The sequence below is a fragment of the Dama dama genome, chromosome 15 (assembly GCF_033118175.1).
Source record: "Dama dama isolate Ldn47 chromosome 15, ASM3311817v1, whole genome shotgun sequence".
NCBI classification, from domain to species: domain Eukaryota; kingdom Metazoa; phylum Chordata; class Mammalia; order Artiodactyla; family Cervidae; genus Dama; species Dama dama.
This window is the reverse complement of record NC_083695.1, coordinates 96,249,662-96,271,019: the sequence shown is the minus strand read 5'-3', so window position 1 is coordinate 96,271,019 and position 21,358 is coordinate 96,249,662. Positions and strand designations below refer to the sequence as shown.

Here is a 21,358-nt window from a genome sequence, read left to right as displayed (position 1 = left end):
ACCTTGGGGGCTGGTCCCGCCGCTCTGGCCTGCAGGGACGTGCAGGGAGACCCAGCCCGGTGCTCAGGAGTGCACGTGCCCAGGCCAGGCTGCACGTGGCTGTCCATCTCGGGGACCGGGGTCCCAGGCACTCTGTTTGAGACGTGTGTCTCTCCAAGGAGCCTGGCTTACAAAAAGAGCACCTGGGTTGTCCCTGCATCAGTCAGCACTTCCTCCTCCAGTCCAGGTCTCTCACCCAAGGTGGGCACCCAAGGGGGCCCTCCGGGACCAAGGCCTCCGAGCTGGGCTTGAAGTGGGCGACTGCTCTGGGCAGCCATGAGTGCAGAGGGTCTGGGCGGCCCTCCGGCGGCCCTGCCCCAAATCATGGCCTGGGCTCTGCTGGACCCCAGGGCAGGGGCCGGAAGGGGGCTCCCCGGAGAGGGGCGCAGGCGAGGAGCGCACCAGCCCCCCTTCCTCCAAAGCGGCCCCTCTGCCCCCCGGGATCCACGCAAGGCTCCCCTCCCACCATGGCTCCTGGGGGGCAGGGTCTCGGGGTAGAAAGGCCTTGACCGGAACAGCTCCCCTGGGGGTTTGACCTGTAAGACTTTGAGAGAAGGGCTCTGCTGCTCCATACCCAAGGGTCAGGCGCAGAGCCCCAGGCCCCCAGGGAAGGGAGGCCCACACCCCTCTCCTGTCCTGGAGAGGCCCCCCCCCCCAGCCTGGCCCAGAGCAGTCCCGCTGTGCAGGGGCGGGGCTCATAACGCAATTAGGGTTAGGGTTAGGGTTAGGGTTAGCGCTGGCAATGCCAGGAGCAGACAAGAGGCCCGCCGTCCACTCTGGGATGTCACTCAGCTCAGCAGAGGCAAACCAGGAAACCAGGGGGCCGAGCTTTCACAGGGAAAAGCCAGAGCAAAGCTCTCTACCTCCTGAGTTGTCGCTTTCCCCCCCCAAAACATCATGCGGCCAGAAAGCCCTGGGGAGGCCAGGAGAGGCTGGGCCCAGAGCCCCCCAAGAGGAGGGGCAGGGGCCCGGCCCCCAGGGAAGAAGGGACGCGACCTCAGAGCCGCTAGCATCTAAGGGGTCAGTGCCCCCAGGGCCGCACACAGCTCGGGCCTGCTTGAGCCAGAGGACTTCCACACGCGTCTCTTTATTCTCCTGCATTTAAACCAAGAGCAGAGCTGACTTTATCTTTCTTCTTTTTGGTCTCTAAAGCGACAAAAAGGGGTACCGAACGGACTCTTACAAATGACAGACGAGGTGTTTATTCTTTTCACGTTGCAGTCTGACTGCAGAGCGGCAGCCTAGGACAGGCGGGGACTTCGTGCCCGGCGGGATGGAGCCCGGGTCGGGGCTCTCGGGAGGCGGGGGCAGCCTGGGCCGGCAGGGAGGTGCCGGCGGTCCTGCCCACCAGGCGCTCTGCCCTCGGGAGCCGCCCTCCCTGCTGGGCTCCGGCCTTTGAGGAACCAGAAAAGCTCACGTTTGTGTGGTGGGAATAAATACATTCGGCCGAGAGGAGCTGCTGTGCGCGGGGTGGGGTCAGTCCTCACGGGCAGACGCGCCCGCTCCCTGCAGAGGTCTGGAACCTGGCCGACCCGAGGGCGGGGTCTCCGCATTCGGCCAAACAGAAGGCTCGCGGCGTCTTCGGGTGGGGCGGGGTGCGAAGGACGCCCGCGAGTCGGGAGCTGCCAGAGGACAGCCCTACTTCCCTCAGCGTTGGTGACCTGGGGGAAAGCGGAGAGGGACAGAGTGACTCCTGTCAGCATCCAGGGCAAGGGAGAGGCCAGCACCAGGCCAGAGTGCCCTCCCCGAGCGCTTCTGGGCCTGTCCCTCAGCCTCCGTGGCTCGCAGGGACCCCCACCCCCAGCTCCCACCAGTCCAGGGGTCCTGCCTCCCATGGTGCCCCGACTCCTCTCCTGGGGCAGGGCCCCCAACCCCTGTGCCCACCCTGCCTGCCCAGGGAAAGCCTGGGATTCTCCGTTGCTCAGGGACCCAGACCATAGGCTGGTCTGGCAGCCCCAGCCTTGGGCCAGGCCCAGGGAGGCTGAAGTGAGGCCAGCCACTCTGGAACCTTCCAGCCACTCGGGGCTGGAGCTCTCGGGGAGCTGATGGCTGGGCACACGGCCCAGAAGCCCCAGTGTGGGTGTGACTGGCGCCCCTGGAGACACACGCCCCTCGCCGGGAGCCCCAGCCATCAGAGGCGCCCTCTTGGCTCAGGAGACCCCCCAGGGGCTGGGGGAACAGACCCTGGATGGGGAAATCCTTTCTCAAGCAGGTGGGGAGCCCAGGCTTCCACCCTGCCTCCTGATGTGCCCCCGCCTCCCATCTGAGGACCAGGCGGTTGTCGAGCAGGTGAACCTGGCCACAGGGACAGCGGACACCTTGGGCCAGCGTCTCAGGGTCAAACCCCCCACCAAGGAAGGCAGGGGGCTTGCAGGGAGGGGGCCTCCCCGAGTGCAGCAGACCGTGGAGAGTGTCCACCAGCGCCCCCGCCCTCCAGCCATCCCGGGAGGCTCCGGGATGGGGCGCAGCCTGGGAGGAGGGGGAGGGCGAGGCCAGGTACCCAGCAGCCCGGCGTCCTGCAGGAACAGGAGGGCCACACACCCTGCGGCTCCCCGCCCACGTCTCACTCCTGCACGGGGACAAGAGGCAGGCTGGGCCGGGGCCGCCCCCTGAGGGCCCTGAGACTGCCACACTGCGGGAAAGCCCAGCCTGTCCCGGGGAGGGGCCCCAGGGGGTGTGTGTGGGGCGTGGGGGGCCAGCCACCCCAGCCCAGGCCTCGGGCGAGGAGCCCCTCGGACACGCAGCTGACACGCCGGTCCTGGGCCACACAGAATCATGAGACGTGACCAAGCGGTGGTGTCTGACACCACTGCGTTTTGGAGAGGTTTGTTCACAGGGTGGTCATAAAGGGTAACAAACGCTCGGCGACTCCGGGGTGCTGAGGTCTCCACTTCTCAGAGCGCTGGGGCCCAGTGATGCCACACTAACCACCCACAGTGAGGGAAACGCAACTCTGCAGAGAATCGAGCTGAAGAGAAACTAAATGTGCCAAAATCACCTGTGTGGATAGGCTGCAATTTTTACTATCGGCGCCGAATCTTGATTTAACCAGAAACTATGCTTGTGCACATGTGTGGCAGGGGGACAGGGGATTATAAGGTTGCAAAATCTTCATTTTCCACAGGAAAACTGTCCATAAAGTTTAAGTTGGGAAATCATGAGACAAGAAGTAGGATAAGTGTAGAAACGTGGAGAGAAATCCTTTCATTATACACTTCATGTGACTAGTGGGCTTTCAAACCGTGAATGTGTGTCACATTGCTTGGTGGTTCAGTCGCTAAGTCGTGTCTGACTCTCACGACCCCATGGACTATAGCTGGCCAGGCTCCTCTGTCCACGGGATTTTCCAGGCAAGAATACTGGAGTGGGTTTGCCATTCCCTTCTCCAGCAGACCTTCCCGATCCAGGGATCGAACCTGGGTCTCCTGCACTGCAGGCAAATTCTTTCCCAACTGAGCACCTGGGAAGCCCACGTAACATTGCTACAGATGAAAATGCAGTGAGGCTTCGCTGGTGGCTCGGGGGTAAGGAATCTGCCCACCAGTGCAGGAGACGAGTTCAAACCCGAGTCCAGGAAGGTCCCAGACGCCGTAGAGAAGCCAAGCCTGTGCCCCACGCCTCCTGAGCCTGTGCTCTGGAGCCGCGGGGCTGCAACCACTGAGCCCGCGGGCCCGAGAGCCAGTGCTCCACAAGAGAAGCCCCGGCAACAAGAGGCCCGCCCAGCACACCCGGAGAAAAACCTGGGCAGCAATAGAGACCCAGCGCGGCCAACGGTAAATACATGTTAAAAAAAAATTCAGCAAAAAGAGATGCACTCAGGAACATATCACCCTACTATGGATGAGGAACCAAAGCCCTCCTCCATCCTTGTTTAAAAAGTAAAACCCCGGGGACAGACCTGCACAGAGAAACGTAAATGATCCCGCGGTGGCCCGCGTCCCCGAGGGGCAGGGACGACTCGGGAGAGTGCCTCCTGCCGCCGTCGCTGCTCTCAGCTCAGGCCTGTGAGCAGTGACCCCACTGCCCACGTTGCAGCAAAATGCACGGACGCTTGCCCGACCGCGGCCGGTCATCCGGCTGTCCTCTCTCCTCCCGCCAGGGCTCCAGGGCAGCCCCCCTCGAATGCGGAGGCCCCGGGGGGTCGGGTCCTGCCTCCCTGTCTGACCCTCCCTGCCTGAGGCAGCCAGCCGGCGGCTCTCGGAAGGCCTCAGGTCGCTTCTCTCACCCCCGACCCCCGCCGGCTGACACCACCCCTCTTCAATAATGGGGTGTTCCCTCTGGGCGGGGTGGTCCCTGTCCCTTCACCATGACAGCTTGGGCAGCCCCCAGCCCCGCTGTCCCGCACCCCATTTAGACACTGCATGAGGGGCACACGGTCACGGCAGGCATCCAGGGAAAAGCTCACCTTCCTGCTCCCCAGGAGGAAGCCCCCGGGGGGTGACTGTGGCCTGACTCACGCATGACGCCTAGGAGCGTGGCCCAGGGCAGCTCGGCAGGCGCACGGCCTTCCACGTCCACGCACAGGGCGTCTGCCACAGCTCCGCCCATCCACGTGGCTCACGGCCACAGCCCCTACCCTGCGGGGACCAGCAAGGCCTCGGCCAGGCCCCCGAGTGCCTGCCTGGCCAGACCCCGGCTTGGTCCCGTGGTCCCTTCAGCCACAAGCAGGCTGCACAGGTCCCGTGAGACTCCGGCCAGGTAACTGGGGAAGGGGCGGTTCCCAGGACCCCGGCTCCCTGGGGCGCAGCCTGGAAGGCTGTGTTTATTTCCCTGTGGAGACACGCGGAGGGTTGACAGGTCGTGGCCCACTTCCCCATCCAGAGACCCAGGCAGCCCCTTCCTCCAGCCAGCGCCTCCCTGCCTGTCCAGATCTGTCATAGGGACGAGGTGTGCATGCCTCCAGCTCAGGGTTCTCAACCCTGATACACAGTGGGGCCAAAGTCAACCGGCCCAGAGCCTGTCTCCAGGCCCCGCCCTCCCCACGGGACGCACCTCCCGTGGCCCCGGGTGCCGAGCGGGTGGACACGCCTCCCGAAGGCTGGGGCTGCCTGCTGCACACGGAAGCGCCTCCGTGGGGCCCGGTCTCCCCGCCTGCAGGACAGGGTGCCACAGCCCAGCGTGCAGAGCGCCGTGAACCCAGCACCGGGGTGGGCCGCGCAGAGCGCCCAGGCCTCCGTGGGCGGCCCTGCATGCCGGGCAGCGTGTGGGTCTGAGTCTGTAGGAGCTGATTTCCTCTAAGGGGCGACCCCAACAGGACCACAAAGAACAGGACTGGGGTGTGAAGAAGCTGTGACACACGAGGATCCCGGGATGGGGAACCCCGAGGTCTGGGGCCCATCGGGGTCACGGCCATGCCTGGGGCGCTCAGGATTCCTTCCTCGATGAGGCTGTGGCGGCCAGTGGGCACAGCTGCCTTACCCCTTGGAGCCAAGAGCCAGCGGGCGGTGCCCCTGTGTGTCTGCTTCCATCACCAGCACAGGACAAGCAAGCACAGCGGAAGGCGGCCTGCAGGACGGGGTTGGCTCGGAGGAGCCCAGGTGACGCTCAGACTGACCAGGGACCCTCCGAAACGTGCACCAAATTAGAGACACCAACCAGAATGTGCAGAATCTCCAGAGGTGGAAAGAAAGATGGAATCAGTGACCCTAACGGTGTCTGAGGTCATGACAACACCAGAGGGGGCCCTGTCCCCGTGACTTGGAAACAGGACTCTAACGTGTCCCCTGAAGGGCAGACCCCAGGGACAAAAGGCCTGAGGCTCCCCCAGATTGCCACGGCCGAGCTGGTGGCCTCCCTGTCCCCAGTGATTCCATGTATGATGCAGTCTGCACATTAACACTAGACAAACGTCAACTTCCACATGTAAAATGACTGTGCTTCTGTCACTAAGAACCAAGGATTCCAGCACCAGGGGGCAGAGATACAGATACACTGGTAAACAAGTAAAAAAATCTGAATGAGAAGAGTCAGTGTGAAGTCATTTCTTTTCTCCTGAAAGAAAGTAGCTCCAGGTCCATGAGCTTCAAAGGGCGATTAACGACCTGGGAACAACACGACCCACGGTCAGTATCCCTCACCCAGGCAGGATGGGTGGACTCTATGCCTCAGAGAGGACCCAGGGCCCCTCGGGACATGGGGGACCCCGGGCCTAGGCCAGAAACGCCACGGAGACGGAATCCCGTATCCTGGCAGAGAGCCAGGGGGGCGGCCAGGGACGGCTGTGCTTCTCAGGTGGACTCGGGCTGAGCAGCCCACAGCCAACGATGCATCAAGGGTCATCAGCCTGGATGAAAGTGGTCAGCCCTGTTTACCACGGACGCCTGATCAGCCGGAAGGCCTGGGCCCTCATCTGAAGACCGTGTCTGCAGGTGACCACTGGTGCTGCTCGTGGCTAGGGGGCAGATCGGGCCAGTAGACAGAAGGGCCTCCCAGCAGGCAAAGACCCCGCCACGCGCGAAGGGCCACCCGGGTCCTGGGCACAGCGGTGCAGAGCTCAGGGCTGGTGTCAGCCCTGCCCGTGCGCCCAGGGACCTCGAACCCTGGGGGAACAGGGACAGGCACTTGGAGCTGTCCGTGGGGACCCTGGCCAGCTGAGGCTAAGGCGCCCGCAGGAGGGGCGCTGTTGTTCCTGAAGGCACAGGCCCCGGGGGGCCACGGCCCGGAGGCCCTCCCGCGGCCGGCAGGGACCCCGGGACCTCAGAGGAGCGTCTGCACTCCCAGGCCCGTCTTCTGTGCTGCCCGGCGCCCACCTGGGGAGGCTGTGAGGAGGGGCAGGGCCCGGGCCTCGAATCACAGGCCCGAGTTTCCTCTGGAACAAAATAATTACCACCTTCGCAGACAACCTGAGCTCGCTGAAAGCCAGGCGGAAGTCAGCTGAGAAGTGGAGGCACGTTTTTATTCAGAGTTGGGAGACAGCAACGCCTCTCCGGGAGTTGGTGATGGACAGGGAGGCCTGGAGTGCTGCAGTCCACTGGGTCGCAGAGAGTCGGACACGATTGAGCGACTGGGCTGAACTGCAAGCCTGCCTGGGACGCCAGGCCCGTGGATACAGCTCTGGAAGGGAGAAGCCCAGGAGGAAGTCGGAGCCTGGGGACAGGATCTGGCCGCCTCTGCCTGCGTGACCTGGCACGTGTCACGGCTCCGGCAGGGCGAGGTGGTGGCCGCCAGGAGCCAGGCTGCAGGGTTTCCGGGCTGGCTTCCTGGCCGCTGTCTTCAGTTCCCAGGAGAGTCACCTCGTGAGGCTGAAAGTGCTGCGGGGGCCCCAGCCGTGTGCGCAGCCTCCCTGCACGGCAGGTCGCCGTCCTCACCCCGGACCCCCAGCCCAGCCTGACGGGGATGCGAGCTGCGCCCGCACCTACGGGGGCTGCCGAGTGGACAGAGGATGCGGTGGGCGACAGGGCGCCCCCTTGGAGCTGTGGGAAAGGCATGACGGGTGTGACGAGAGGAGGGCTCTGAGAGCACAGATGAGGCTGGAGGGCGCCTACTGGGGCCTCGTGGGGAGAGGCAGACGCGGCCTCCCCGATGACGAGGCTGGTGGTGCGGCCACGGGCCCGGGGCACCCGAGCCCCCGGCAGCTGGGGGAGGCTGGAAGACCCTCCCCGGAGCCCCAGGGAGAGAACCTGAGTCTCGTGCTCAGCCTCTAGAGGTTCCTGCGTTTCCCGCTGGCCTGAGACAGGTCATCTGGGACAGCGGCCTCGGGAAGCCACAGGGTGCCCTCCTCTCAGTAAATCAGGAGCCGCCCAGGGAGGCCTGAGAGACCCTGAAAGCTCCGGCCTGTGGGAAGCAGCTGCCTCGGGCCTGCCGGCTGGCGGAGACCCTGTGAGTTTCCCGCTGGGCTGAGAGGGAGGCGCATGGCTCCGCGGGCCCACGCTGGCGGTCTCTCCCTGCCCCCGGGGATAGGCCCGGCTCCCTCCTGCCTCCGATGCTCATCTTCACCTGTGAGTTCCCTGTTTTAATCCCGGCTGCATGTCACCTCCTCCAGGAAGCCTTCCCAGTGCCCCGGTTCCAATCAGCTTCCTCACCAGACACTCCGGGGGGGGGCCCTTGGCCCCTTTTAGCACATTCCTGTGTGTGCTCACTCGTGAATCTGGGGACGTGAGTCACAGCCCTCCCCCGCCTGCCAGGCGAGGGCCGCGGTGACTGCACACTTCTGTCCGCGTCCAGCAGAGCATCTGGTCCCGGGTGGGTCAGTGGGTGTGCGGGGGGGAGGGAAGCGGTGACCACCGGGTCTGCGGGAAAGAGGCCAGGGGCTCACGCCACGCCTGTCAGGTGGGGGGCCTGCCCTGCCCTCGGGGCACCCCCATCAGTCACACCTGGGGGGCTCTCACCCGACCAGTGGGCACTAGGAGCTGCCCGGCCCATCTGGTCAGGAGCACAGCCCTGCCCCACGGGGGGGATGCGGAGGAGCCCGAGTACAGAGCCAGACAGCTGCTGCACACAGGTCTGCTCACCCACCTCCACCTGGGGGCACGCGCCGCTGTCACCCCGAGGCAGTCGGGAAGCTGGGGCTCAGACGGGGCGGGGAGGGGCCAGGGGCTGCGTCCACTCCTGCTGGGTGCCCATTCCCCGCCATGGCACGCAGGGCTGGGGGCAGGACCTGCCGGCCTCCCTAGTGCCCTGGTTGCCGGCCCCAGAGCAGCTGGGCAGCTCTCAGGATGCTCACGTGGGCGGAGCCTCCAGCAGCCCTGCGAGGGGGCAGGGGGTCTAGGGGTTGAGGCCTGAGCACGTGTCCCCCCCTCTGCAGGGCTCCCCTGAGTCCAAACCCCACGTCCCAGGTTGGCCTCCATCAGCCCCCAGGGACGGCAGGGCCCTGGGCGGGCTGGGGAGCAGCATGGGGCCACAGGACTGCCTTTCCCAGCAGGCCCCCCGGCTGAGCTCCCAGCCCCGGGCCCACCCCCCAGCACCCTGCTCCTGGACACCCCGGCCCTACCCTCAGCACCGCCGCGGGGCACCCCACCCGCATCTCACACAGGTTCTGCAGGGACCCCCTGGGCCTGCCCCAGCGCCCTCAGCTCGCCCGGGAAGCCCACCTTCCCCAGCGAAGGCGGCTCCCTGTTTCACCTTCAGAGAGCAGGCCAGACAGGCTGCCCTCCTGACACTTGACACTTGAAAGCAAATGTGCCCACCGGAAGACCACCGACCCCACCCGAGCGCGAGACCCCGGCTGGTTGACGCCAACAGACCAACCACCTGGCTGGCACAAACCTCAGTGCAGTCTTTAATCCTCAAGAAACAAAACCCAAAAGCCCATCAAGCAAAACCACTTTGCTTTGGCGCCGAAAGGATTCAGCAACCCCCCCACCAAGCTCCAAGAGCCCCAGAACCCAGGCCCCCGCAGCAAGCAAACCTGTCTGGTGAGATTCCTCCTCTGCCTCCAGATAAACAGAGCGAGCCGTGAACCTACGGGGCTGCCTTCTCTCTCTCAGGGTGTGTGGGTGAGCCGCCCACCGCCCCAGGCCAGCGGGGCGCGGCCACAACAGAGAGATGCCGGGGAGACAGGAGACAGGGTATCTGGGCCTTCTCGGGGCCCCTCCCCGTGGGGTGCCCTGACTGGAGACCCTAGCTGGCTTGACCACACCCACACCCCACACTGAGGCCAGAACCCACGGGGGACGTGCCGGGTTCCTGGGAGGAGTCTGTGCCCGGAGTCCTGGGAGCACTCAGGAGCACAAGGAAGAGGGGAGGGGGACCCCAGCCCAGATGCGCCCCTCGTCCCTGCTTCTTCAGTCCTGGGACCCCGCAGCAGCCGGCCCAGCAGGGAGGCAGCACCAGCATTCCACAAACCCCTCCCCGGCCACCAGCCGGCCGACCTGCCCAGCCCCGAAGGCTGGTGTTGCCCGGGAAGTTGGCACAGACAGGTGGATGAGCAGGAGAGCCAGGCCGGACGAGGTCACCCGAAGGTCCGGAGTGAGGGCAGAGGCCCTCGATGGACAGACGATGGACAGACCCCCAGCTGCGTCAGGGGCACCGGCCCGAGGCCCTGGGGCCAGGAAGGGGCCACGGGCTGCCCCCCACTGGGGACCCCGACATGTCCACTGTGGTCCACCCAGGTGGCCTGGAGCCTCGGGCGGCCACAGCCTGCCTGGAGCCAGCAGAGGAAGGGGCCGGCCCTTGGACAGGCTGACCAGGGCCAGGGCTGGGCAGCATCAGACGCTGGCACCCCGACCTCCCTGAGTCTCAGGCCCCAGGAGCGCTCACAGCACGTGGCTCCGCCCCTCGCTGTTTCCCGACAGCCCACGAGGGGACCAGACAGGCCACACAGTGGCCTACCCGGCCTGGTGACACGCACCTGCACCCGTGGGGACACCACGGAGCCTCCAGGTGGGGCCATGGCCGGGGGTCCCACAGAGTCCTCCCGGGGGTGGAGACAGAGGTCATGGCACTGGCTGGGTCAGATCCCAGACACCCTCCAGGAGCCTGGAGCCGCAAGCCCCAGGCACCACACGCTGGCTGATGAAGGGGAGCCCCCCTGGCACCAGGAGAAGGGCGCTGGGCCACAGGCACCACCTCTGGGGGAAGGCAGCTGAGCAACCTTCCTCCTTCCTGCGAAGTCGGACCCTTGGATGCACCTGCCAGCCTGCAGCGGGGGAAGGGCAGGAGGGAGACCACCCCGGCCATCTGGGAAGGAATGAGAGACACAGCAAGCCCCTCCTGCGCCCACCCCAGCCATCCGTCAGCCACAGCTGCTGCCCCAGACCACTCCCCTTTCTCCAAAAGGCAAATGGAAGAGCAAGCAGATCTTTCACGGCCTTTGAAAAACGGCCACAAAACATAAACTAGGTCTGTCCTCTGCCCAGGTGGCTGACGACTCGCCCGCTCTTAAAGCACCTCTCCTGTGATCCAAGACATTGGGGGGACGTCGCCAACGAGCAGGACGATCTTCCAGACCACCCGTTTTGGAGCGGCAAGCCAGCTGGCCAATGGCATCCCTCACCCCCTGGCTCCCGGAGGCCCAGGCTGGAGGCACAGCCCAGCCACCAATGCAGGCTCAGGGCGGCAGGAGAGAGGCAGCCCTCCACGCGCACACTCACCTGGCTGGGAACACGGGTTACGTTTCGAACTGGGTTAAGAGCTCCCTTATTTCTGGGGCCATGTGCTGGGCGGCATTGGCAGCCTCTGTGATAGCTTTCCGATACATCCCCTTCTTCTTACGGTTAAATCTCAGTTTGAAAAACTCAGAGAAAGGGGACAGTTTTGAGATAGACAAAAATGATGTAGTTGGAGAACCAAACCACGAGACTTTCGCTTCTTGCCAGGAGGGCTCCCCGTCCTCCTTCTGGCTAAGACTAATGTCCAGGACACGTGCCGGCCACCAAGGGAAGCCGTGAACCTTACCCCACACGATGTCCCCTACGGCCACGGTCCTCCCGTCCTCGGTAACGCACTTGGAGACGCTCTGCGTGTGCAGCCTGACCGTCAGGGGCGGGACCGTGGGCCTCGCACCCTTGGAGGAAGAGGACACAGACATGCCATCGCCGGGGGAGAGGTCGCAGGCGTCCGGCGATGTCACGTCCGAGCCGGACGACTTGGACTCATCCAGGCTGTCGCTGCTCCACGCCAGCTCGCCGGCACAGCCGCTTCTACCGGGGCAGGTGGCGAGGAAAGCCAGCCCGGCGTCATCGTCGGGCCCGTGCGCCCCTCGGGGACACCCCTTGCAGTCATCGTCTTCGCCAGAGCTGGCGGAGGACGAGTCTGCCAGCCCGCCGCGATGGGCGGCACCGTCGGCTGGGGGCCCTCGGCCCTTGAGTTCCTGCACCAGCTCGGCCCTGTAGACCGGCTCCTGCTCGCCAGCCCCCAGGCGGCGTGGCTTCAGGCGGATCTTGGGGGGCGGCGGGGCGGCCCCGGGGGGCAGGGGCCGGGTCAGCTTCAGCTTGGGGATGGAGGCGGGGGCGCCTGCGGCCGGCCGGTCCCTGGGAGGCTCGGGGTCCGGACCTCCGGGCGAGGCCGGGGGCGGACAGAAGGGCTCCAGGGAGCCGTGCACGCGCGGGGGGATCTCCACCACCTCCCCGGTGCCCTGGGGCGTGCTGTAGGAGATCTTGATGGCCGGGCTCCGTGGCACCCCGGCCCGTGCCTCCTCCCGCCGCTCGCGCCGGCTCCGCTTGGCGGCGGAGGCCGCGTCGCCGCCTCCGTCGGGGTCCTCGGGCTTGCGGGGCTCCCTGCGCGGCCGGGACGTGGCGGGGGGCCCGGGGCTGGCCTCTGGGGGGCTCTGGGTGCTCTTGCACTTCTCGCAGAGCACTTGTCGCGGCCGCAGGCGGATGGGGCTCAGGGCCAGGCGGCCGGGGTCGCGGTTGCGGGACAGGCGCCGGCGGGTCCTCTTGAGGCCCCGGGGGGGCGGCTGCGGCACCCACTGCCGATAAGTGTTCCTCAGCCAGAGCGGGGGCGGGAAGGGGGCGCCTTCGAAGTAGGGCGGGAACGGGGGCAGGCTTCCGGCCGGCAGCGGCGGCACCAGGGGCGGGGGCGGATCGGGGCTGCTGGTCTCGGGGGGCCGGTCCCCGTGGGCAGGCGCCGGTGGGCCCGTCCCCAGGGGCATGGCCTCCGCGTCTCCCTCCGCGGGGGGCGGGCCGTGGCAGCCGTTGACAGGGGCGTCCTGGGCCTGGGTCAGCGGAGCCAACGGGGGCAGGCCGAAGAGGCCGGACCTGGTCGTGGGGAGACAGAAAGGGGCGGTCAGCACAGGGAGGACCCCGCCGCACCCAGCCCCCACACGGGGGGGCGGGGGGGCAGCAGGATCTCCCGGCTTTAACAGAGGCACACCCCCCAGCACACGCAGGGCAGCCCAGGTGCAGGCCTCCTGCTCTGAAATCAGGCACTGAGCGTCCACGCCTCCATTCCTGGAACGAGGGGAACTCACAGCTGCAGGCCTGGAGGTCCGGGAAGCCAGCGAAGGGAGCCTCCATTCCTGGACAGGCCTGGCCCAGCCTTCTGGGAACTGGCCATCATGTGGTCAGTGGGCCCTGCCCACAGGCCTTATCTGCTCACCCCCTCATCCCTGAGGGCAACACTCCCAGAAGGAAGACCCCGACTGTGCCCCCAGGGGGACCTTCAGCTCCAGGATAGCCCACAGGACCGGGGTCCCCGGTGCAGAGTGTGTCTGGGGGTGGGGGCCACTCATGGCCAGGCCCAGCAAGCCCCGGGCCTGAGGGTAAGCCTGCTCCCCGCTGAATGCTGCTTGCAGGCGAGGGTACCCACCCCACCAAGGCCCCCCGTGCCCACCATGACCTGGAAGGACCAGCCCTCCGTCCTGCAGGTCCAGAGAAGGCGGGAGGCCCCCCTCCCGCAGGGACCCACAGCTGAGGCCAAGCACATGGCCAGCACACCAGGGCTCCCCAGAACGGCCCGCGCTTGCTTCAAATGGCTTCAGGGCATCACCCTTCCAGAGCGCTGGCCAGCCGGCCTGCATGCTGGGGACGTCTGAAGTCACATCTCATGAGTGAGCCACTCCTGAAGCAGCAGGAAAACACCGCTCCAAACAACAAGAGCCAAGCCCAAACAGGCTACACCTCCCCCGACAGTGACACACAGCTTCAAACACACACGATCAGTCTGTAAGACTGCTTAAGCTAAGAGCTCGCGATCAGTCTGTAAGACTGCTTAAGCTAAGAGCTGTTAGTTTTCATTTTCCAGCACAGAACAGACTTTTAGACAAGAGTTTAGAATACTGCACCTCCGTCTCTCCCTCCCTTGTGTAATTCAATCACAGCAGAAAAGATAAGTGAGCTTTGCTGCTTCACTGTTTCCAAGTGACTTCTGCTTCTACTGTTCCCCAGAAGACCCAAGGCTGCTAAGATCGACCGACTGGCCACGGCAGCTCTGTCTGCAACCAGGTGGCCCCAGGCACCTGTGGCCGGAAGGCTCCTCCCTGCCCCTCCAGGGGGTGGGTGCCCAGGGACACAAGGAGGCTGGGAGCTGGGTGCAGGCTACTCGAGAAGCGTGGACCACAGAGGCGGGCAAGAGGGCCGCATGCAACAGGGCTGAGCGCAGCGGCCAAGGGCCCACGGCCGCCCTGACAGTCCGTCACGGGAGGGCACGTCCCTCCCGTGCCATGAACGCCGTCCAAGTTGAATTCAAGGTCACCAGTAAATGCCCAGTGCTGTGCGCTGCGCTAAGCTGCTTCCGTCACGTTCAACTCTTTGCAACCCTGTGGACGGTAACCCAGCAGGCTTCTCTGTCCATGGCAGTCTCCAGGCTAGACTACCAGAGCGGGCTGCCATTCCCGATGCCAGGGGATCTTCTCCACTCAGGGACTGAACCTCAGTCTCTTACGTCTCCTGCATTGGCAGGTGGGTTCTTTACTGCTTGCGCCACCCAGGAATCACATCAAACTTTATCAAGCCTGAAAGTGAAGTCGCTCAGGCATGTCTGACTCTTTGTGACCCTAAGGGCTGTAGCCTGCCAGGCTTTTCCGTCCATGGGATTCTCCAGGCAAGAACACTGGAGTGGGTTGCCATTTCTTTCTCCAGGGGATCTTCCCGACCTGGGGATTGAACTCAGGTCTCCTGCAGTCCGGACAGACTCTTTACCATCTGAGCCACCACGGAGTCCCAGTTTAAAGCCATTAAGGGAACCCTATGTAAGGCCATCTCCCCTGAATCTAGTCTTCATGGGCGGAGCTGCTGAGGGGGCTGGAAGGTTCACACTTCAATGCCCAGAGGATCCAACGAACCAGGGCCATGGCCTCCTGTCCTCTGCTTGTCCGTAAGGATGCAGTTCATTCAGCCGGCTCACGAGTGGCCTGTGAGCTGCGAGTGTGACTGAGGCAGGAGGGGGTGAGGGGTGCAGAGAGAGAAAGGTGGGGAGATGGGGGCAGCAGGGCCAGCCTGGGGCCAGCAGTGGGGACCTGGCCCCTCTGAGGTGGATTCTGCTCAGGGTGGTGGGCAGCCGTGGTGATCTGGCAGTCAACCCCGTCCCCTCTTCCCCCCAGCCCCAGCAGATCAAACCAGGAGGCCATGGAGGCCGTGAGCCCCGCCCTGGGGTGCAGGTCCCCCCATGCTCACGGCCTGAAGGTGGTGCCTCCCTCCAGACGGCAGGCGGCCTGGGACCGTGGCCGTGGCCGGCACGGCAGGCCCCGTGACTGGGGCACTTCCTTCCCGGAGCGGCTGCCCGGCCCCGGCCACACCCACGCCTGCCGGTGGGTAAACAGGGCCAGCGGGACCCTGGCTGCCCAGCCATGGGCCGCGGGCAGGGCCCTGTCTACAGCCCCATTAGGCGCCCTGGTCACCATCCCAGCTCTCAGCTGGGACAGGCTGGGGGGCGGACAAGGTCTGTGCTTGCCCCCCAGCTCGGCTGCCCCGGGGCACAGAGACGGCTCCAGCACAGGCCGCTCTCTCAGGGAAGGACCTCAGCAGCCTGCCCCCACGGGGCGCCTCCTGGACCCCGGGCACAAGCTGCGGCACCACTGAGGTTTGAGCGTGACCGTGGGGCTGGGTCCCCGGCGAGGCCGGGCTCCACCCACGTGGGCCTGCGCTCAGGGACAGAGGTGCAGCTGGCCTGGCAGAGCCCCGCGGCGACACTGCAGGGCCTGGTGGCAGAAGGTGGGGGTCCCTGGGGCCAGAGACACGGTCTGCCAGACCCCACTGTCCGCCCTCTGCTGTGCTGAGATCTGAGCCCACTGGGACTTCCAGGTGCAGCCCCCAATGTGGAGAGAAGGGGCCGGGATCAGGGCCTGGGAGCTGGGGAGACTCATGGGTGGAGCCCCGCTTTGACCAGGAAGCCCAAGGGGGCCTGGAGCAAACTGCAGCCCTGTGTCCTCGGGGAGCTGTGGGAGGGACAGACGACTGCACTCCGAGGAGGGGCGGGGGAGACAGAGCCAGGGCGAGAAAGGGGGAAGTTCGCACAGGCGGCTTCGGCCGTGAGGCTTATCGGGGGTCAGACCCCAAAGCAGAATAGCTCTGCCCCCGAGGGGACAGGACACAGAGCGCACAGGGTCTCCCACTGCTCTGTCCAGGTGAGGGCACGGCCGCCCGCAGGGACACGGGGGCCTGGCCTCCCATCCTCGGTGCCACAGCAGGGGCCAGGCCTGCACTCACCCTCATCCTGGGGTTCGTGTGGGGCACCCCCAGAGCCACCCTGGTGGGCCCACGGCCAGGAGGAGCTGGCCAAGCAGCCTGCCGGAGCGTGAGACCCCCCCGCACGCCCACCACGGCCTCCCCCCCGCAGGCCTGGGGCCCAGCAGCAGCCTCTGAGCCCAGCCCGGCTCCCCGGACCTTCCTGCCTCGTCCTCCCCGGGGGAGAGACCACCCTGGTGCCCTGCGAAGAGATGAGAAGACCAGGCTCCTGGAACAGAGCACCCCTGGGGACCACCCCCGGGCCAGGCGTCCAGGGAAGCCTTCTGCAGTGGACGCCCGTGCGGGCAGAGCCCGCAGCCCCATGCCTCCAGGCGGGGCCCACCCTGCGGCTGGCTGAGTGTTACAGCGCTGGTTCAGAAAACACATGGCAGCTTCTCTCTCCCACAGTCCTGCCAGACAGACGGCCGGCCACAAGGCTGGAGCCCGGGGCAGGGGAGGGGCGGGCATTGCGGGAGAGGCGGGCGGACGGGCGCCAGGCTGCCCTGAGGGCCACCTCTGCTCAGGGAGCGGGGAGACAGGAAGTGCAGCCTGGACTACAGAGGGGCCCTCCCCAGGGCCACACAGGGGGCCCTGCCCCCCCAGAGTCACACAGGGGACCCTGCTCCCTCCCCCAGGGCCACACAGGGGGCCCTGCCCCCCTAGAGTCACACAGGGGACCCTGCTCCCTCCCCCAGGGCCACACAGGGGGCCCTGCCCCCCTAGAGTCACACAGGGGACCCTGCTCCCTCCCCAGGGCCACACAGGGGACCCTGCCCCCCCAGAGCCACACAGGGGACCCTGCCCCCTCCCCCAGAGCCACACAGGGGACCCTGCCCCCTCCCCAGGGCCACACAGGGGGCCCTGCCCCCCTAGAGTCACACAGGGGACCCTGCTCCCTCCCCCAGGGTCACACAGGGGACCCTGCCCCCCTCCAGGGCCACACAGGGGACCCTGCCCCCTCCCCAGGGCCACACATGGGATCCTGATTCCCCCAGAGCCACACAGGGGGCCCTGCTGCCCTCCCCAGGGCCACACAAGGGACCCTGTGCCCCCAGAGCCACACAGGGGACCCTGCCCCCTCCCCAGGGCCACACAGGGGACCCTGCCCCCCCAGAGCCACACAGGGGACCCTGCCCCCTCCCCCAGAGCCACACAGGGGACCCTGCCCCCTCCCCCAGAACCACACAGGGGACCCTGTCCCCCCAGAGCCACACAGGGGACCCTGCCCCTCCCGGAGGACAGCAACATAGGATATCTGCCCCAGCTGCTCCCAGGGTCTTGCATCCAGGGTTTTAGAACCATCAGCATCATCCCAGTGCAACTCAGCTGTGTCCCGCTCACCTCTCCTAGGCCCCCAGAAGCCCGAGGCCAGGCCCACCCAGCCCCCCTCCCACCTTGGAGCAGCTCTAGAGATCAGCCATGCCAGCCTGGTCCCCTGGTGAAGCATCTGCCCACTGGCTGCAGGTCATGCCACCCTGTGATGCACTGGGCTCCCCCACCCTCCAGCTCCCCGAGGGCGGGGGAAGAGCCAGTGGGGCCTGGGCGGGTGGCCCCAGGATGGAGCAGGGGCGCTCCCAGGCCCAGGGACCAGCCGGGCGGGGATTCTTGGCTGGTCTCCAGAGGCTGAGTCTCCAGAAGCCTTGGGCGCCACCCCCCTGAGTGACTGAGTGAGTGATAGTCGCTCAGTTGTGTCCAGCTCTTTGCGACCCCGTGGACTGGAGCCCACCAGGCTCCTCTGTCCATGGAATTCTCCAGGCAGGAGTACTGGAGTGGGCTGCCATTTCCTTCTCCACCCCACCCCTCTGGGCAGGTCACAAAGGCCTGCACCCAACCTTCCCAGCAGAGGGGCCCAGGAGTCTGCATGGTGATGGTCGGGGGATTCACACTGGGAAGTTCAAGAAACCCCAGCTCAGAGGTCAAGGCCAGGCCTGACAGGCAGCTAGCCCTCACGCCTCGTCTGGGGACCCCCCTCTCTTCACCACTCAGAGCCTTTGCTGTCTTTGGCCGCCCCACCTGAGGTCCCTGAGCAGAGGCACACCCCCAAGTCGCCTATGAAACAGTGCCCACATCCGCCTGGACCCTGGCCTGGAGACAGGAGCCACGGTGGCGTGGCAGGCGAGGCCGTCTGCATCACCGGTGTCGGGACAGCCGCTGCCCAGCAGAGACGCGGGGGAGTGAGAGCGAGACTCAGGTCGTCTCCTCGCGCACACTGACTGGGTGTGGACGCAAGAGTCCCTGAGGACCTGGCTTCAGCCCACACGGCAGCTGGGCAGCAGGTTCCAGGCTGGATGGGGGGGGCATTGGGCACCGAGCGCCTCCCACCTGCCGGGACCTCGGCCTGGCCTCCGAGGACACACGCATGTTCAGCTCAGGGCCCGCAGCGAGGGGCACCGTCTCCCGAGTGCCGTCAAGTTAATGCTGGTAGCTGGGCCCCCTGTGAGAACTGCCCGTCCCGGAGGACGCCCCAGCTCTGCCCACATGTTCCAGCAAGGCTAACGCACGGCGGTGACTGGCCCATGTCCCACGGGGGCACCGCGGGCGCAGTGGCCTGCTGCCCTGGCCCAACCCCGCACCAGCCCGCTGCTCGGGGACCCGCAGGCCCGGGAGGGGGGCGGTGCCTGCAATCCGAGCCCCCAGCTGCTCTCTCTGCCCGTCAGTGCCCACGCCTGCCCGGGAAGGGGCCCGACCGGCTGGCCCTGCCCCCATAGTGTGGGGGGCAGGGGGAGGGCTCCAGGGAAGGCAGGTGGGTGCTGGGGACCCCGAGGCCTGAGGCCAGGCCCCCTCTGCCAGGGACACCCAGCCCAGGCCTCTGGACCCTTCCTGACAAGCTGGCTGTAAACTCAAGTACTGCAACTCATAATATCATGGGAGAAAACCAGGGTCAGGATGAAACTGAAGGTGACCGCAGAGGAGAGGCGGGGTGGGCAGGCGCAGGCTTCAAACAACTGGGGGCTGGGAGAGGCCAGGCTAAGCCTCAGACTCTCTGCAGGGACTGGGGGGGCCCACTCAAGCCAGAAAGGGGCGCTGCCCAGCTGAGCTGTGCCCACCGAGGCCCAGCCCCTGGCTCCGTGGGTGGCTTGGTTACAGCCTCATGTGGCCGTGGCAGGGCGGACGCCCACACGCCCTACAGCTGCCAGTTCCCGTGCTGGGATCCCAGCAGAGCCTGCTTCCTCCACGAGGGGGTGGGGAGCGGGTGGAGGGGCAGTGCAGATCTCCAAAGCCGGGCATCCACAGGCCGCAGGGCCCGGAGCCCTGGCTGGAGGCAGAGAGCAAGGGCAGCGAGCCTGCAGCATCCACAGACACCCCCAGCCACGAGTCTACCCTGCAGCCTCCTTTGTCCTGAGTCGGGGAGCCCAGAAAATGGGGTTGGGGGGGCCGCTCCTGCAAGTGTCCGCTGCCGAGAGGAAAGGCCAGGCAGGGCTGTGCAGGAAGGCTGGAGCGCGGCCCTGCCTGACGGGGAAGTGCCGGCCACCGGCAGCAGGGGACCTCGGCCACCCCAGGGCGCGGGCCTGCAGCCTGCGGGGTCACCGGGTCCCACCAAGCCCTCTCTGCAGTAGCTGGCTCCGAGCAGGGCGGTAAGTCACCGGGGAGGCCATATGTTAAACCACATGACTTGCGCATAAATGGCTCTGGCACATCTAATGAGGAGGTAATGCCAGCAGGGTGACTGCTGAAAGGTGACAGTCCTCCTGCCACATCCACGCCGCGGGCACAAGCCCGGCCTGCACCGGGGGGCGAAGCTGGGCCTCTGCAGAGGGGAGGCGGTTTAGGATAAGGCCCAGCCAGAGCCTCGAGACATTAGTGCCTGATTAATGCCTAATCATTTATCTGCGCGACAGCTCGCGACCATGTGACGCTGTATCCAGGAGACTTTCCCGCTGCAGAGCTCCCTGCCGCCGGCGCACAGGTGCCTCTCGGCAGGGACTTGCCCCAGGCCTGCCCGGGGACCCCTCCACCAGGGACGCCCGGCTCCCTCGGGGCGCCCCCTCGCAGTTCTGCAACTCCTCTCTTTGCATCCCTGCTCCGCCTGGGGGCTCCTCACCCCAAACAGTGTTCTCACATCCCGCTGCCGGACACGACTGCTTGCCCTCTGTCCTCGCCTCAGCCCCGACTGCGCCCGGGAGCCGGAAGAGGGCATTTCAGGGCCCGCGGAACCCCCTCTTGTGAGTAGCCCCCAGGCAAGTGCGGCAGCGCACGGGAGCCCCCCCGCCCCCCCCCCCCACCCCGCAACGGATGACAATTCTGAACAGAGCCGAATTCAACAGTGCGTCTGAACAAAGAAAAGTGCGTTAATTATGGCAGACGTGCGGAGTTACGAGCCCGGCATCGCGGCGGCGGGTGCGGGGGCTCGGGATCCACGCGCCGCGCCCGGGCTCCAGCCGGCCGCCCCCGCCGCCCCCCGCCCGGCCGCGCGATCCCCCGCCCGAAAAGTCGCGACGACTTTGAGAACCACTTTTGCCCCCCGAGCGGCGGCCGCGCTCGCGCACCCCGAAACTGGGGCTGGGGAAACCGAAAGCGGGCGCGGGCGCCACGCCGCCCCGCCCCGGAGCGGGTCCCGGCCTTGGGCCAGAGCGCGGGGGAGGGGGGAAGTGTCCCGAGGGGAATCCGGGGGCGTCCCGGGCTCGCGCCCCCGCCCCCGCTCACTTTTTTGTGCAGTCCAGCAAGATCCCGGCGAAGCTGCGCTCGCCGCAGCTCGCGGTGACCAGCAGCGCGCCGTTGACGACCTGCTCCACCCGCACGGGCAGCCGGCAGCCGGCCCGCGGCTCCATGCTCCGCGTCCCGGCCCGGCCCCCGCCCCGCGCCGGGTCAGCCCCGCGCGTGACGCCGCCCGCCGGCCGCCTGACGTCACAAAGCTCCGCTCGGGGCGGCCTCCGCGAGCGGGCCGGGGGCGCGGGGAGGGGCGCGCGGGGCACCGGCGCCCTCAGACGCGCGCCGGGCCGTGCGGCCTCCACACCCGGCGCGGAGACGCACTGCGGAGCCCCACCGAGGGGGCAGGATGGGCCGGGATGGGGCAGGGCCGCGCTCCACCCCCGGCGACGCCGGCCGCGAGCGCCCGCCGGGAGGATCTGAGAGCCGGCGCCGGGAGAACGCCCGGGCCCGGCCCCAGGGACCCCTCCCCGCCGGCCGGGATCGACCAGGGGCGCCTGCCCCTCTCTGCCCCACGGTGTCTCCTCCCTCTCCTCTCCCCGGCCCTCGCTTCTCGAGTCCCCGGGTTCCCCGCCTTCGGGTCTGGCGCTCGGGTAGCCACCCGGGCACTGCGGGGAGGAAGTCCTGGCGGC

General features: G+C 66.8%; 1 protein-coding gene across 4 annotated transcripts; it reads right to left on the bottom strand.

Moving 5' to 3' along the window:
• Positions 1 to 1,107: 1,107 nt before the first annotated feature.
• Positions 1,108 to 20,868, bottom strand: PWWP2B (PWWP domain containing 2B). 4 transcript variants are annotated; one of them, XM_061162944.1, is made up of 3 exons: positions 20,724 to 20,868; positions 11,070 to 12,674; positions 1,108 to 1,700 (listed from the first exon to the last, which is right to left on the bottom strand). In XM_061162944.1, exons 1-2 carry the CDS (start codon positions 20,846 to 20,848, stop codon positions 11,087 to 11,089), a joined length of 1,713 nt encoding a protein of 570 aa, XP_061018927.1. In that variant the 5' UTR covers positions 20,849 to 20,868; the 3' UTR covers positions 1,108 to 1,700; positions 11,070 to 11,086. The 4 variants fall into 4 exon arrangements, with proteins under 4 accessions (XP_061018927.1, XP_061018930.1, XP_061018929.1 ...); XM_061162947.1 differs by having other exon boundaries at positions 11,374 to 12,674; XM_061162946.1 differs by lacking the exon at positions 1,108 to 1,700 and adding an exon at positions 6,909 to 7,092.
• Between the last annotated feature and the right edge of the window lie 490 nt (positions 20,869 to 21,358).